This window comes from Grampus griseus (assembly GCF_964374135.1).
Source record: "Grampus griseus genome assembly, chromosome: 14".
NCBI classification, from domain to species: Eukaryota; Metazoa; Chordata; class Mammalia; order Artiodactyla; family Delphinidae; genus Grampus; species Grampus griseus.
Window position 1 is genome coordinate 58324182 of NC_139008.1, and position 17495 is coordinate 58341676.

At 47.7% G+C, this 17495-nt stretch overlaps 1 protein-coding gene across 1 annotated transcript in view; it reads right to left on the reverse strand.

The window, feature by feature from the left end:
- The window catches only part of SMOX (spermine oxidase), a 38808-nt gene that overhangs the window by 4770 nt on the left and 16543 nt on the right, over positions 1-17495 (reverse strand). The window contains exons 2-4 of the mRNA XM_082671067.1: positions 11633-11866; positions 9364-9441; positions 7846-8072 (exon numbers count right to left, since the gene is read on the reverse strand). Coding sequence (XP_082527193.1) covers positions 7846-8072; positions 9364-9441; positions 11633-11840 — 513 coding nt within the window. The 5' untranslated portion in view covers positions 11841-11866. The remainder of the gene's footprint in view (positions 1-7845; positions 8073-9363; positions 9442-11632; positions 11867-17495) is intronic.

Sequence of the window (17495 nt, forward strand, 5' to 3'; positions counted from 1 at the left end):
CAAAGAGACCCCAGGAGACTGAAAACACATTCACTCATCCTACCTCCATCTCAGACCTAAGAGCTCCAATTCAGTAGTCACCACCTCCAAGGTGTTCCCGGATGTGCTAAGCCCACGGGGCCTCTCCTTTGGTAAATCAACGTCATGCTCAGTGCTGCACTGAGGCTGAACCAACAAAATCGAGGTTTGGGGCTGAACCTGGGCAGTCAGCTTCCTTGCTTCCACACACAGGAGGTGGGGTGGGTCCCAGAGGCTCTCTTACTCAGCCCCTGCTTAGAACAAAGTGAAATGTCTGGTGCCTATACAGCCTGTGGGGAAGGTACTGCCCCTACATGCGCTCTACATGGCTGAGCATACTGCCCACTGAAGAACCCAGGTCTACACACATTTCCCTTTTCCAAGAACCAAATGCACAAATTCTTCCCCTGACATTCCCGCTCAAGTGTATCTGCTTCACCCTATCCCAGGAGGGCAGTCTGGAGCTGTGGTCTGGCCAGTGTTTTGGGGGAGAGGGAGCAGTAGGGGCCTTGAAATCTGATCTTTCTGGAGACCCTCCCAATCATACTCAGGTCCACACAAAGTGTACCCTTTACTGCAGGACCCAGACGCATTTAAGGAAGATGGCCATGTTGGGGCAGGGCATGTGGAGAGGAAGGAGGCCCCAGTGCACCAAGGAATGGAAGCACACTTCACGGGCATATTTTGGCAAGAACTCCAGACCACACTTCATCAACAAAAAGCAATGAACAGTTCCTTGGAGTGGGGGCCTATTGCCTTCCCTGCCTGCCTGATACATAACTCCCACCAAACACTGGGCAGGTCTCCCTGAGGAAAGTAAGCCAGTCCTGGGTCAGGCTGGGATCCCCAAAGGGCAAGGTCTGAGCCCCAACACTCACTCAACAAACACTTACTGGGCTATGTGCCCAACACAAGTTGTAATGTTGAGGAAGACGGACATGGAACCAAGCTCTGGTCCTCACTCAAGCTGGAGAGATATCATAACTGGGCTGTTTCTATATGATGTGCTGTGACAAGAAAGAACCCAGGGGTTGTGAGATCAGCTCAGAAAACCTTGGACAGTCAGGAGATAACCAAGTAGGCAGTGGAAAGGAGAGGGAAAGTATTTCAGGCAGAAGGAACAGCATATTCAAAGACAGGGGAGAGGGAGAGTGTAAGATGCAAAGTGGCTCTGTCTTGCTGAAGTGGGCAGTGAGGAGAAAGACAGTTGCAAGAGAGGACTTTGGAAAGGCAGGCAAGGGCCAGGGCACGAAGAACTAACAGTCATGTCAAGGACCCTGGACTTTATCTAAGACCCTGGCAGACTTCCCTGGTGGCGCAGTGGTTAAGAATCCACCTGCCAATGCAGGGGACATGGGTTCAAGCCCTGGCCCAGGAATATCCCACATGCAGCGAAGCAATTAAGCCCATGAGCCACAACTACTGAACCTGCACGCTGCAACTACTGAAGCCCGCGTGCCGCAGCTACTGAAGCCTGCGCGCCTGGAGCCCATGCTCTGCAACAAGAGAAGCCACCACAATGAGAAACCCGCGCACTGCAAGGAAGAATAGCCCCCGCTCACCGCAACTAGAGAAAAGCCCGTGAGCAGCAACAAAGACCCAATGCAGCCAAAAATAAATAAATGTATTAAAAAAAAAAAAAGACCCTGGCATCACTGAAGGGTTGTGAGCATGATCACATGCCCACTCTCCCTCCCAGGACACTGGTAGGTTTGGGCTCCTTGGCCAAACATCTGTGGCTGATGCTGATTAATGGCATGTTTCCCCTCCTAAAGTGAGTCTGAATTTGGTCAACACACATTCATAGGAATATGTCTGCCCTGCAGCCCGGCCCTGGGGCTGCTGAGTAGAGGAAGGAAAGTGGCATGGCCCACCCCCCACCACTCCACTCAAGGGAAAAGCCTCCACATAAGATAGAAACAGGAATTAAACATGTCTCTGAATATAAAGAAGAAAATGACTTAAATTATCCCTTTTTCTTCTCCCTACAGTCACAAGATGCTGGGCGTTTGGTCTTAACTGGAGTCCTCAGCAAATTCCTCCCCCAGTTCCACTGCCAAGGAGTCAGGCTTTCAACTTCCCTCCTCCCTACCCCGGGTTTTTCCCTTCAGTGATAAGCAACACAGTAGCTAGTCAGCTTATGTTAACTAAAGGCCAAAATGCCCAACTGAGGACAAACAAATTTAGTCCATCTATGTGATTCTTTGTGTCAACCACTGACTAGGACAGCCTTAACTGAACATGCATTTGTCATGTTCAGTCTCCTGTCCTGGGTTAAATGACATCTTCCCAATGTGATGCAAGGGAAATGGGACAGGTCTGTAACAGCTAATAATACTCACCCCAATCCTCATTAAGCACTTTTCATTGGGATCTCATTTAACCGTCATAACACTATGAAGTAGGTATAACTGTGTCCATTTTACAGGTGAGGAAAGTAAGGCTCAGAGAGGCTCAATAACTTGCTCACGATTATGCAGCTAATAAATGGTAGAACTGGTATTGGGTTGGCCAAAAAGTACCTTCGGGTTTTTTTTTTTGTTTTTTATAAATTTATTTATTTATCTTTAGCTGCGTTGGGTCTTCATTGTGGTGTGTGGGCTTCTCATTGCGGTGGCCTCTCTTGTTGCAGAGCACAGGCTCTAGGCGCACGGGATTCAGTAGTTGTGGCTCGCAGGCTCCAGAGCGCAGGCTCAGTAGTTGTGGAGCACGGGCCCAGTTGCTCCAAGGCATGTGGGATCTTCCCGGACCAGGGCTCGAACCCGTGTCCCCTGCACTGGCAGGCGGACTCCCAACCACTGCACCACCAGGGAAGTCCCAGTACCTTCGGGTTTTGAGTAAAAATAAAAGACACATTTTTCAATTTCACCAAGAACATTATTGAGCAACATATTCACCATCTTGTCCCACTACCTTCTGCCATTTTTCAGGCACCTTCATAATTCCATCTTCCCAAAACTTTTTACCTTTTTGAGCAAAGAACTGTTCCAGGTGCCTTTTACAGTCTTCCAGGGAATTGAAATTTCTTCCATTAAGAGAATTTTGTAAAGACCGAAATAAACGGAAATCCAAAGTTGCAATGTCTGGTGAATATGACGGATGAATCAGAACTTCCCAGCCAAGCTGTAACAGTTTTTGCCTGGTCATTGAAGAAACATGAGGTCCTGCGTTATCCTGATGGAAGATTATGCATTTTCTGTTGACTAATTCCAGACACTTTTCCTCGACTGTTGCTTTCTAATTGGGAGCAGTACTTGTTGGAATTAATCATTTGGTTTTCCAGAAGGAGCTCATAATAAAGGGCTCCCTTCCAATCCCACCATATACACAACATCATCTTCTTTGGCTGAAGACGGCCTTTGGTGTAGTTGGTGGTGGTTCATTTAGCTTGCCCCACCATCTCTTCCATTCCACATTATTGTACAGTATCCACTTTTCATTGCCCATCACAATTTGTTTTAAAAACGGACCATTTTCATTATGTTTAAGTACAGAATCACATGAAGAAATACAGTCAAGAAGGTTTTTTCGCTTAACTTTTGTGAAACCCAAACATGAAAGTGATTCACATAACCAAGCTGGTGCAAACGATTTTCACCGCTTGATTTGGATATTTTGAGTATGTCGGCTATCTCCCGCGTGGTATAACGTTGATCATACTCAATTAATGTCTCGATTTGATCGCTATCAGCTTCAACTGGTCTACCCGACCATGGAGCATTGTCCGGCAAGAAATCTCCAGCATGAAACTTCACAAACCACTTTTGACACGTTTGATCAGTCACAGCACCTTTTCCATACACTGCACATCTTTTTTTGCGTTTCAGTTGCATTTTCACCTTTCTTGAAATAATAAAGCATAATATGCTGAAAATGTTGCTATTTTTCTTCCATCTTCAATATTAAAATGGCTAAATAAAAATTCACCAATTTTGATAAGTTTTTTTTTAAATGCACGCTGATATGACAGCTGTCACAATACAATCTAACAAAATTGTTCTGAATGAATTTAAAGACAACAAAGTACTACTAGAGCCATCTTACGGAAAAAAACGAATGAACTGTTTAGCCAACCCAATATTTGAATCAAGGTAATCTTGCTACAGAGATTAAGCTCTATATGTTAACTACTGAACAAACTCATTTATTTGTTAACAAATATAATACATTCAAATGAGTAGCCCTTCAAAGTCATCACCTTGGGAGGGAGGTTACATATTTATTATGAAACCACCCTCAGGCAAGGCTTCACATGCTTAGAGCACACCTCTTCAGAATGGCCTCCAGCACTGTCTAACAGCTATATAAGGAAATCTCTCTTTTGACTTCTCTTTTGACTTCATTAACACCTCTTCCTTCTGACCCAAAGCAGCACCACCCAGAGTGATAACCTACCTTTATCCATCCTACTTTCCATGACTCACACTCTTGGCTTTCAAAAATCAAACCCACAAGCAGAAGTTGATGATGATCTACTTTGAGGGACATTTAAAAGAACAAGTAAGTCATGGACCCTGAAAGTCATTCTCAAGAGGCATCCAGGCTTGAAGCACTCACAATAACATGGGAATCAGGACGTGACTGATTCCCAGTAGACCAAGAAGGTCTACTTTGAAGAATACTAATTCTTACCTGCTTAATAATAATATTAGAAGTGAGAACACACAACACTATAGGATTGTACATAACATACTATGTGGGTGCACACACATAAGACAGTGAGTGTGCCTGCCCTCCACTGAGCAGGGATAACCCCAAAGCAAGAGTCATTTCTCCTTTCCCATGCCCAAAAGACATAGAAAATGTACAATAGGTGGCTGTTGACCAATTTACTGACCTGAAGTGAAGGGTCATTACACTATAAATGACAAGCTATCAGAAGGCAAGATCTACATGTTACCTTGCTTGTTCTTTGCAGTTCACAGCACCACTGAAAGTTACTAAAAATATTAACATTCTTTTTAAAAACCTGAATAAGACAAGGATGTGTGTCATTGATATTTCTATCCAACACTGTACTGGAGATTGACAGTGCAGTAAGGCAAGAAAAAAAAATTAATAGTTTTAAGTTATGCTGTCTAATACAATAGCCACTAGATCTCTATAGCAATTTAAAATTAAATTAAGCATTTAGTTTCTCAGTATTACTAGCTACATTTCAAGAGCTCAAAGGCCACATGTGGCTAGTGACTGCCAAACTGGATAGATGTCTAAAACATCTTCATTATCGTGGAAAATTCTATTGGACAACGCTGGTCTGAGGATTAGAAAGGAAAAAGCAAAATTCTCATTCTTTTGGTATATAGGATTATACACATAAAATTCCAAAATACCATTAGAACATAAATTAATGTGGTATATTAATAGATATAGTATTAGAGTTAAAATAATAATTTAGCAAGGTAGCTAAAATCAATAAATAAAAATCAGTTATAAATACCCATGACATTTTGCACATAACTAGAAAAAATAATCTTAAAATTTATATGGAGGGCTTCCCTGGTGGTGCAGTGGTTGAGAGTCCACCTGCCGATACAGGGGACACGAGTTCGTGCCCCAGTCCAGGAAGATCCCACATGCCGCGGAGCGGCTAGGCCCATGAGCCATGGCCGCTAAGCCTGCGTGTCCGGAGCCTGTGCTCCGCAACGGGAGAGGCCACAACAGTGAGAGGCCCATGTACCGCAAAAAAAAAAAAAAAGAAAAGAGAAATTTATATGGAACCACTAAAGATCCCAAATTGTCAATGAAATTTGAGAAAAAAGAACAAAGCTGGAGGTATCACACTCCCTGACTTCAGACTATACTACAAAGCTACAGCAATCAAAACAGCATGGTACTGGCATAAAAAGAGACACATAGATCAATGGAACAGAACAGAGAGCCCAGAAATAAACACACACACAATTAATCTTTGATAAAGGAGGCAGAATATACATGGAAAAAAGACAGTCTCTTCAATAAGTGGTGTTGGGAAAACTAAACAGCCACATGTGAAAGAGTGAAATTAGAACACTTTCTCACACCATATACAAAACTAAACTCAAAATGGATTAAAGACCTAAACGTAACAATGGAAACAATGAAACTCTTGGAAGAGCATAAGCAGAACACTCTTTGACATAAATTGTAGCAATTTTTTTTTTCAATCAGTCTCCTAAGGCAAAAGAAACAAAAGCAAAGACAAATTTAATTTAATTTAACCTAAAAGTTTTTGCACAGCAAAGGAAACCATTAACAAAACAAAAAGCCAGCCTACCGAATGGAAGAAAGTATTTGCCAATGATAGGACCAATAAGGGGTAAATATCCAAAATATATAAACAGCTCATACAACTCAATATCAAAAAAGCTATCAACTCGATTAAAAAAATGGGCAGAAGATCTGAATAGACATTTTTCCAAAGAAGTTATACAGATGGCCAACAGGCACATGAAAAGATGCTCAACGCAGCTAATCATCAGAGAAATGCAAATTAAAATGACAATGAGATATCAGCTCACACCTGTCAGAACAGCTATCATCAAAAAGAACACAAATAATAAATGTTGGTGAGGATGTGGAGAAAAGGGAACCCTTGCGCACTGTTGCTGGGAATGTAAATTGGTGCAGCCACTGTGGAAAACAGTATGGATGTTCCTCAAAAAATTAAAAATATAACTACCATATAACCCAGCAATTCCATTCCTGGGTATATATCCACAGAAAAAGAAAACACTAATTTGAAGAGATATTTATACCCCAAAGTTCACTGCAACATTGTTTACAATAGCCAAGCTATGGGAGCAGCCTAAGTGCCCATCAACAGATGAATGGATAAAGAAGATGTTAGACAGATAGGTAGACAGATATAAAATATATAGTTATATAGTTATATATATTATATATATAATATATATATACACACACACAATGGAATTTTACTCAGCCATAAAAAAGAATGAAAATCTGCCATTTGCAACAACATGAATGGACCTAGACGTTTAGTGAAATAAGTGAGACAGAGAAAGACAAATACTCTATGTTATCACTGATATGTGGAATCTACAAAATAAAACGAATGAACAGAACAAAACAGAAATAGACTCAGATATAGAGAACAAACTAGTGGTTACCAGTGGAGAGAAGGAAGTGGGGAGGGGCAAGACAGGGGTATGGGATTAAGAGATACAAATTACTATGTATAAAATAAATAAGCAACACGGATATATTGCACACAGCAGGGAAATATAACCATTATTTTGTAATAACTTTAAATGGAGTATAAGGTATAAAAATGTTGAATCACTATGCTGCACACCTGAAACTAATATAATACTGTAAATCAACTACACTTCAATTAAAAAAAAGATGCAGTTATAATTCTATACACGGGGAACAATTTGAAAATAAAGTATTTTAAAATTACCATTTAAAAGAGTATCCAAGAGCAATAACAACAGTAATCATACCCACTTATCTAGTAATAAATCTAATAAAAGATGTTTAAGGACTTTATGGGGAAATATTTAATCATGAGTATCACTAATCTCTTACCTAGTACTGCTCCATTCATTGTCTTCATTCTACCCTCAGATTGTCCTGATTTTCCAAATGCAGGGCCCAGAGAATGTGCAGACATGACCAGGATCGTAGAAGACCCCAGCAGGTCGCCCAGGCCCCTCAAGTCTGATACATACACACACACACACACACACACACACACACACACACACACACACACACACACACACACACACACACACACACACACACACACACACACACACACTGCCAGGGCGTTCCCTGCCCCACAAACCCTTGTGCCCAACTATCCCCCTAATACCTCACCTCGTTGTATAAATCACTGAATTCCTCAACCACATCCTTGGGGATCCTGCAGCCATGGTTGGTGAGGTAGCAGGCCACGCCATTCTTGGAGTAGAGGCTGATGCGGCCCACACTGCGCTCCCCATCAGTTGTCTCTTCCAGAAGGCCATTGGCTTCTGCTAGATGATAGATGGGATTCCCGTGGGAGCCATGGATCCACGTGGCTCCCAGCTCAAAGGTGGCGTGTCCTGATGGCGACAATAGGCTCTTATAGGGGCAAGGAAGAGAGCCAGAACACTGCCTCACCCTCCTTCCTCCAAGAGGATCCTTCTATCCCCAACAACAGGGGGAAGGAAGGGGATTAGGTACCGCTCTAGCAACGAACCAAAATCTTCAGTGAAAATATCTCAGTAGAAACCACATGTGGCACAAAATGGATTCTACTTTATAGCTAACTTCTACCCTGAATAACTCTATGATCTGACACCAAGTCATCTCACTGGAATAATTAGAAGACTCTCCTAAGATAACACCAGACAACAGACCTCTCCTCCTCCTCAGGAGAACTTCTATGGGTACCAGTGGGTACAATGGGCCCAGTGAGGGGAGCAAGGATCCTTGAAATACCCAGTGAGGAGGTCCAGCCTTCCAGACCCAAGGTCCCCATTTGGCCTTATTCCAATTCCTCAAAATCCAGTGGCCCAAGAGTCTAAGCCACTCTGCCAGATGGAAAATGGTCACCTCCCAACACAGTCTGGGGCAGAAGAAAGAAGGCAAACATTCCAGTTTGGAAGACTCCTCCCCAAGGCAGTCTAAAACAGACTTCTGGAGAAAACTAAGCTTTCTCATCCTATGGCACAGGTGGCAGAACCCTAAGAGTCTGACTGGGGCAGAGGGAAACTCCTGGGCCCAGTTGGGACAGGGATGGTGGCTCATTTTACCACCCCATCCATAGCCAAGGTATCAGATGCTCTGAGGCAAGTTGTCACTGTGCCTGTGCCTATTTCCTCTTCTGGGCCTCAGTTTCCTTTTCTCATGCTGCATGCTGTGATACATTTGTCTCCTCCCTTGCCTAGCTCCCAGGGAAGCTGAAACAATGAAAGGAAAACAGGAACATTTTTTGGTGTTTTGTTTTGTTTTTGGAGGCCTGATTCAAGACATCATGTGCGGTAACTTTTTTGCCAAGATGGTCACAATAATCCCTCCTATCCTTACACACATGGCCCTTTGCAATGTGACTTTGCCAGTCCTGCCATCAAGAGATGGAGTCTTTCCGCACCCCTTGACTCTGGGCTTGGCTTGTGACTTGCTTTGATTAACAGAATGCAATGAAAGCAATGTTTGTGGTTTCAGAGCCTAGGCCTCAAGACACCGTGTGGCTTCCACTCTCTAGACTGTGACCACCATGAAGAGAAACCCAAATTTCTGGAGCCACAGAATATCAGCAAATAAAATGATGTTGTTTTAAGCCACTACATTTTAGGGTGGTCTGTTAATGCAGCAATAGTTATCTAATACACTATAACAGACAACACTCACCCCTCACCCCAGGAACTGGGCATTTCTCTTTTTTGTGTCTTCTCTTTCCTGGGCTGCTTCTAATTAAACCATCAGTTACTTAAAAAAAAAAAAAAAGAAAGAAAAGCTCTGTGTGCATCTATGTGCCAAACACAGAGCAAGAGAAAACACAATCAAGATCAAGCCACAGCCAGCAAGACAGAATTTCCTGGTGACTCTGGAATCAGAGGCAGCAATGTGTGGGTCCCTTTGTCCAGGGAAAGTGGGCAGACCAGAAGGCACGAAAAGCTAGAAACCCAGTGCCCTTCTTCCTCCACGGGGTTCCTGGGGGGTGGGGGTGGGGGGCACTGGGGACATTTATTACTAATTCTCCTTTAGAGCCTCAGGCTCCCCAAGGTCTTTTGCCTGGTTTGAGCTCCCAATAGGAGCAAAAGGGGCCTGTACCCTCCCCAGGGTACACCAGGGAGCTCCAAGTCATAGTCACCGGGCAGTGATGTCCAGGCATGGGGTATCCAGGCATAAGCAGGAACGAGGTGAGCAGCTCAAGGTCAGCAGCAAGGTCAGTGCTCCACTCCATCCCCCAAGCTTTACAAGGAGGTGGGGTAGCCCAGAGTACACCTCAGTCTGAGGATGTTTCCTGCCCTCTCCCACAGGCCTCTCACCTTTGTCATCCTTGTTACATCCTGCATCCAAAGGGTACCAGGCACCATCTCCACATCTACCTCACGGTGTCCTTGGGGCTTCTGGTCATCGCCGCTGCCCTTACCACCGGGATTCACAGCTAGCATCTCACACTGCTGCAGGTCCAACTGCAGCCTGGGCTTTCAGCCCTGGGTGTCTGCACACACAACACACACACATACGCCCTTGCCTGGATTTGCTCTCCCGTATCCTGGCAGGGTCTGCCTTGATCTGATTCTTCACATATATCATGTGTGCAATTCCATGTGTGCAATTACCCCCTTCCTTCTTTTCACTACCTAGCCAACTCCCCTCATCACCTGAGGTCCACCCAAGCTCCCTCCCCTCTGAGGAAGGCTTCCTGCCATGTGCATCCCCTCAGCCTCCTGCAGCCCCATCCTTTCCACCTCCCTCCCTTCTACAATCACTTCCCTGCACAGCACGTCTCGGCTGCCAACTACCACTGAAACTGGGCTGTTTGTCCTCCCGTCTTCTGCTTTTATGTCAGACCCTGAATGTCTTATCAAGATTCAAGAACCACAAATGGAGCCATCCCATCCCTAAGGCTCCTAGTCAGCCAATCAGGTGTTGAGCAAAGAGTCTCAGGGCTTCCCAGCTGGCTGTCCCCAGGTTTGCACATGCCTTGGACTGCACTTTCATCCTCACTGCCAACACATACTCCTGTGTGTGCCAGGGGAAGACAGACATAATTTCACATACACCTTCCAGGAAATACTCTAAGGGAAGACTTTTAATGTGATCAAAGTTTTTGAAAGAAGAGAGAAGGTTGCTCCTCAACCTCTGCTTATTCTAAGTCTGTCCACCTACTTCTCTGAGCCAATTGCCCCATTCATCAAAAGTAAGCACACAGAATCTGCTTGGCCTTGCTGCCCATGTAGCAACAGACACAAAATCCTCTGGAGGGTCAGTGTAGCCCACACACTCCAGGCCACCATGAGTGGTCCCACTGGGCCATTTTCATGGTCAGACCCCCTGGATGGGAAACCCCTCTGACTTCTACCTGCATTTCAGGCAATTTCCCACCCTCTAGCACCCCTGGCAAAACCTGCCCAGCCCTAGGGTATGTCTCTTACCTGGCTGCTTTCTGCAGAGGCCTTATTTCTCTGCAACCTGGAGAGACCCTCCTCCTCGACAATCCTAAGACCTGCCCATCACTCACAAGGAGGCCCAAAGTCTTCTTCCACCTCCATTGCCCTTACCTCCTATTGTCCCAGGGCTAGCGCTCAGTCATGATAACACTAATTCATACTCAAAAGTTAACAACTAATAGAAACTTGCAGAATTCCCCTTCTTGCGAAATAGAAACCAGTCTACCCACTTGCGAAGTTTGGTCCTGGGTGTCCTTTCCCTCCTAAACACTGTGAACTCTAGATCGTGTTCCAAAGATAGAGGCCAAAGCCCCATCCTGCCCACCTCAGAAGGGTGCTGAGAGGGGCAAAGGAAGGGAAAATGCCCAGGCAGCATGCATGATAGAACACTAACCCCCGGGAAGAAGATAAAATAACGAGATTTCAGGCTAGGTCAGGGCACTGGGAGATAAGAAGTGACCTTAGGAGATGACTGGACTGAGGTGAACTGAGGCACTTACCAAGCTTCACGCTCTGTACGCGGCCTCCAATGCGGCTGGAAGCCTCAAGCACAGTGACATCCGTAAAGCCCTGCTCCAGAAGTGCTTTGGCAGCAGCCAGGCCAGCCAAGCCGGCGCCGATCACCACCACACGAGGCTGTCCCCTTCTCCGCAGGCCACGACTGAGAGGGTCATCCGCACTGTCACCACTGGATTCACAACTTTGCATACCGTCCACACTCGCCTCCTAGGAACCTGCAGGGGGCAGGGGGTCACAGCTCACCTGCTCTGCCTTCACTTCCCACCTGCCCCAAGAGATGCTCACAGGCTCTGTCTTCAAGGGGGGACCCTGAGCCCTCTCAAGCCCTTCCGAGGACCTGGGCAAGAAGAGCCAACTCCAAAGGATGTGGGGAAGGAGGGAGGGAGCCACAGGGAAGGAAACAGGCAGGGAGGATGCACCGTGGGCCCCCATCAGCAAAAAGGAGAGCTGACAGCCCACCCCAAACCCCTGAAATCCATCAATCCCATCTCAAACCTAGTAGGCACCGCCTCTTCCCCAAGGATGAGACAAGAGTCAGTAAGACAAGAGTCTTGGTCTTGTATGACCAAGAAGGTCAAAATCAGGAGAAACTGATCCTGGTGCTGCTAACCCTGGACCAACACCGCCTAGCACAGCCCAGCACAGCCCAGTACCACTGCTGTGGTCCAGCTCACACTGACCTCAGGATGCTCTCATGAACCCCAGGATGCTTGTACAGACCTCAGGGTGCTGGAGCCAACCCCAGGATACTTGCACACACTGCACTAGACCCTCTGCTCTCCCTCCCTCCCCTGGCCCTTCCCTGGCACTCACTCTCCCTTGCCCTGTCTTCTCTTCTCCTCTTGCTTTCAGCTAGTTTTTCACAGCCTCAATGAGGTGGCAGTTTGGTAGGCAGGACACAGTCCCACCCTCCCCCCAGAAAGTGCCACGAGGCTGGTATCAAATGAACCTCTGCTATTCCGGGTAGGTCTCCAGTTTTTTTTTCCCAGGCCACCCAGCCCCTCAGTCACCACAAAGCAGCGAAGAGCCCAGGAAACAGTGGACCGTGAGGACCCGTGGCACCAGAGGCCAGACATCAAATTGACAGTTACGCTAAGCCAGCTTGCTCAGAGACGCCAGCCTAGGGAGCTGACGGGAGGCCAAGGGGGTCCGTGAATCTGGCCCCAGGGCTGGGAGAGGCTACCCTTCTATTCCTGGAGTGACTACAAGGGTTTGAAGGTATCTGTGGGCCATCCCAAGGGGCCACTCAGATCTGATCCTGTCTGCATTCCTTTCCTGACCCAAGCTGCCTAAGGTTTCAGTGGCAGAAGTTGCATACTGTCCAGTTAGTTATCCATACCATCCATAGTATCCAGGACCTAACAGGGGAGTGAGTGTGAGTGGAAAGTAGCTGCTGGGCAGTGGACAGGGGGCATATAAAAAGCTGTCACCCATACCTAATCAAGCTAAGTAAAACACTTCCTATGACACAGCAGTCCCACTCCCAAGAATACACCCAAGAGAAACAGGGTATACTCCACCAAATAGACATAGAATGTTCCTAGCAGCTTTATTCATGATAACCAAAAACAAATATCCCAAAGGTCCGTCAACAGAAGAATAGATAAATATATTGTGCTATTTGTAGCATATTCATACAAGGGAATATTCTTCAGCAATAAACAGAACTAAACTACTCTCAACACTATTACATTGAACAAAAGAAGCCAGAGACAAAAGAGCTCCATACGGTATGACTCCATTTACGTGAAATCCATAAAGAGGTAAAATGAATCTGTGATGACAGAAGAGAGACTGGGAGGAGGGGAATGAGTGAAAAGGGTCAGAAGGGAACTTTCTGGGGTGGAAGGAATGTGTATCTTTATATGAATGGTGGTTACACAATGTACATAGTTGTATACTTAGGATTTGTGCCACTCACTGCATATATGTATGCATATACATCTCAATAACTATTCAGATATTCATTCCTGGTTCACTATAAAAAATAAAATAAAAGCTGTGCGCTAACTTCCTCCTTCACACGCCTCAAGGTCTGACCACTGAGATTTCCACTCCACCTCTAACATCTTTTTATCACAGATTTTAGAAGGGGTCTTTTTCTAAATATTCTCAGTCTGAGAAGCTGCTCCTTGCACCTCCCCCGCCCACTTCACCTGCCGATGCCACACCTGGGCACGGACAGGAATGTCACCCCACTCCTGCTCTCAAACTCCCTCCAAACTACACCCCACCCCCACCCCCGGGCGGCCAACTCGGTGCGGGACTGGTTCCCTAAAGGGCCGGAAGGTGGCGCCCGAGGCCCAGAAACCCTCAGAGGCAGAGGCTCCCCACACAGCCTGGATCCCTGCCTTCTTCTAGGAGAGCCTGTGTCCCGGCTTTCCCATTCCTCCCTCCTATGTCTGTCTGTCCTTCTGCGGTCCACCTCACCCCCCACCCCCGTCCCAGTGATGTTCTGTTCGGCCTCCTGGGAGCATGGAGGTCAGAGCTGGCGCAAGCCCTTACCTCCCCTCCCCCTTACCCTTCCTTCTCTCCCCCTCTGCCACCTTCCCGTCCCTCCCCCAGGTTCTGGCGGAAGACTAGAGGACTAAAATTAGAGGTGGGGGTGTGGCTGACTGCACCAGAGGCCAGCAGGGAGGAAGAGTCCGCCCCGCGGCGCTGGCAAGGAGCGTGCTCTGCGTCAGGTTTGTAAACACACAGGGAGCTAAGAGCTGCTGCTATCGGCCTCCACAGCTGGGCACCCTGCTATGCTAAGCCAGAGTCGAGACTGCCCACCTCGCCCCCACGCCCCAGTTCCCCAGGACTGGGGGGCTCCGCCTGTGCGCTGCTCTCTAGGCCTCCAGTCCCACCCCCAGCCTGAGGCGGCCCTCCCCAAAACAACCACTTTTACACAGTAAAGGGGTGGGATCGCTACAGTGGTTTTCAGATCTTACTGGTGGAACCCCTTCTCGAAAAGCTCCTGTGGAGACCAGGGTGTAACTGGGTTGAAACTGGAGTTCCCGCTACCTCCGGAGGTCCCTAAGGTCTCATGGCAGAACCTCCCAGGCTCCCTGGAGCACCACCTATGAAAACCCAGGGATTAGGGTAAACTGCAGCCTTGGGTAGAGGTAAGGAATGCTTGGGGCAGTGGTGCATTCCCAGGGGGCTACCTGAACTTCCTGGCTTCCCAGCCTCCCTTTCCTTCTCTCTGAAGTGGCCCAGCTTGTCCTAACTGCATTATGTGACAGTTAAATAAGGCCCTATATGGATGTCAAGAGACTGTCAGCATTTTTAAGAGCCTTGTGCGGGAAAATCATTTGTAAAGTTCTGTAGCTAAATTATGAATACACTGCCTTTAGTACAGGCTTCAGGAATGGATTGTGGGAAATGCAGGCAGGCAGTCTGCCTTTAAGATGAACACAGAAAGGACCCCAAGTTCCCAACATATTAGAGACCTTCAACTCAAAGAGACATCACACATATGGTGCCATGGTGGGAGCAAGTAAACAGGGACCATATAGGTCACCTATTCCCCTGGCCCTCACTGCTAACCCCATAGTTCTGTCTCTCCGCAGGCCTTGTCCCAGATGAGCCTGTCAACCCCTGGGGCTCCCGCAAGAAGCCAGAGAAACCACATGCACAGTCCACAGATGGCAAAAATGAGGCATCTGCCTCATGGTCTCCCATAATGGCCCATGGGGCCAATGTACCCTGGGGTCCAAACTGAATGGAAGAGAGAAAACTGTATGTAGCAACACCCACTGTGTGCTGGGCCCTCAGCTAAATGCTGAACTGGAGTTTTGGGCCCTCTTATCTCAGGATGCGGGGCGGGGGGGGGCACATTTGTTTTCTGTTGGTTTGTGTCATCTCTTCCTTTGGAATTTTTTTAATCTTATGAGAAAATGCCTAAGAAGAATCACTTAATGTTCCTTGGTGCCTCCCTGTCCTTCTCTTGCCTTCAGTAAATTAAATAAATAAATAACATCCCCCTCCTTGATCTGTATGCACAGGAGAAACAGAACACCCTGAACTTTTTTGAGCAGATAAAGGAGAGAAGAAAAAAGTGTTGGCTCAGCCAGGCAGGGAGGGGGAGGAGGGAGGCACAGGGCAACAGACACTTGCCTACTTGCTCCTGTTTCCAAGGCAAAATAGGGGTGGGAGGCTGGGGCCGCTGTGTCCCCAGGCAGGCCATGCCTAGCAGCTTCAAGAAATCAGGTCCACCCCCATTCAACATGCCCAAATGCCCCACTGCCTCCCACCCTTACCCCACCCCGCTCCACCCCCACCCCCACCCCCACCCCCACTTCTCTGGCCTGCAGGCCACCACCTCCCCCTGCAGGCCAGAGCCAACTACCCTGACTGAACCTGCCCAAGAAGCCAAATTGGAAAGAAGGCAGCAGGGAAAGAAGAGGGAAGAAAGGTCCTGTCCCATGGCAGGGTCACCAAAGAAGGATGGATGAAGATTAGGAGGCCCTGGGAGTGAATCACAAGAAGGGTCAGTGGCCCAGGTTGGTGCAGGACACCCCTTCCTCCTCAGTGTTGGAGTCCACTTCAGCTCATCAGGCAATCAGCAGGTCACTTCCCTCCTTAACACTGACCACTACAACAAAAACAATGCCACAAGGGGCCCAGCCTCCCAGGTGCCCCATACCCTTACAGAGTTGCCCCTCAGAAGAAACAAAAGAAGTCTGCCCATCCTTGGCTCCCTTCTGAACACCGCCTACTCCCAAATATGTCTGTCTCCCTGTCCTTTCCCCAAGGTCACTCCAGGATGAATGACCATTTCCCAGAGAAGAGTATGGCCAAGGTATTTAGCCCACCTGGACCTTAGGGTCCAGACTCCAACAGCTGAAGCACTCTAAAATGGGCCCATCCCAGGACTTCCCTAGCAGTCCGGTGGTTAAGACTCTGTGCTTCCAACGCAAGGGGCACGAGTTGGATCCCTGGTCAGCGAACTAATAAAATCCCACATGCCGCATGGTGTGACCAAAAAAAATTAATTAATTAAAAAAAAATGGGCCCACCCTTTCCAATAAGCAGGCTTCTCTCCTCCAAGCCACACATTTGCTCATGTGAGCTCTGTCCAGGGCTTTGGGGGCCACCTGCACCTCCCCCATCAGGGACTTACAAGTGTCACCTCCCAACAGATACTCCTAGTGCCCTAGGGCAGCAACCCAACCTCAGTTTCCCTGAAGGAATCCCTCTCTGCCTCAGGCTTCTAACAGGAGGAAGGGAGGGGGAGGGAAGCTGGGGTACTGGTCCTGAGGAATCTCTCTGGACTGCCTGGCAGTTTGGGGGCGGGGGGGGGGCCTGCAGATTTGGATTCTCGAGGACCCCCCAGACAATGCAATTATTCTTCAAATGTAAAAAACGCCCAGAAATCCCAGACCAGCTGCTTTGCACAGTGGCCCAGACAAAGGGACTCTGTGTCTGCCCATGAGGCTCCTCCCACCCGTAAAACCCAAGGAGAGACTGAGCCTGAACTCCTCCCAGCCAGACCCTCCCAGTCTTCCTCACCCAGGCCAGTCAGCCAGGAAGTGAAAGAAGTCGGATTTCTGGGCCAGGCCTGGCCAGCCACGGAAGGTAGATTGGGGTGGATAAACATGGGGACAGGGCAGGAGCAGCCTGTCAGCCCAGAAGGCACAGGGGGAAGGGAGAGAACATTGGCCTGGGAGCCCAGAGACCTGGATTCGGGCCCCAGCTCAGTCTCTCTTGGCAGGTGACCCCAGACCAGTGTCTTCCCTTCTCTGGGCCTCACCTGGCCAATACCTCTGAACTCACCCCAAGGACACAGCATCTGTACCCCGCCTCCTGGACGTAGTTATCTAAGCCCCGTCTGATGCTTAACTGCCTGCCTCCTTCAGT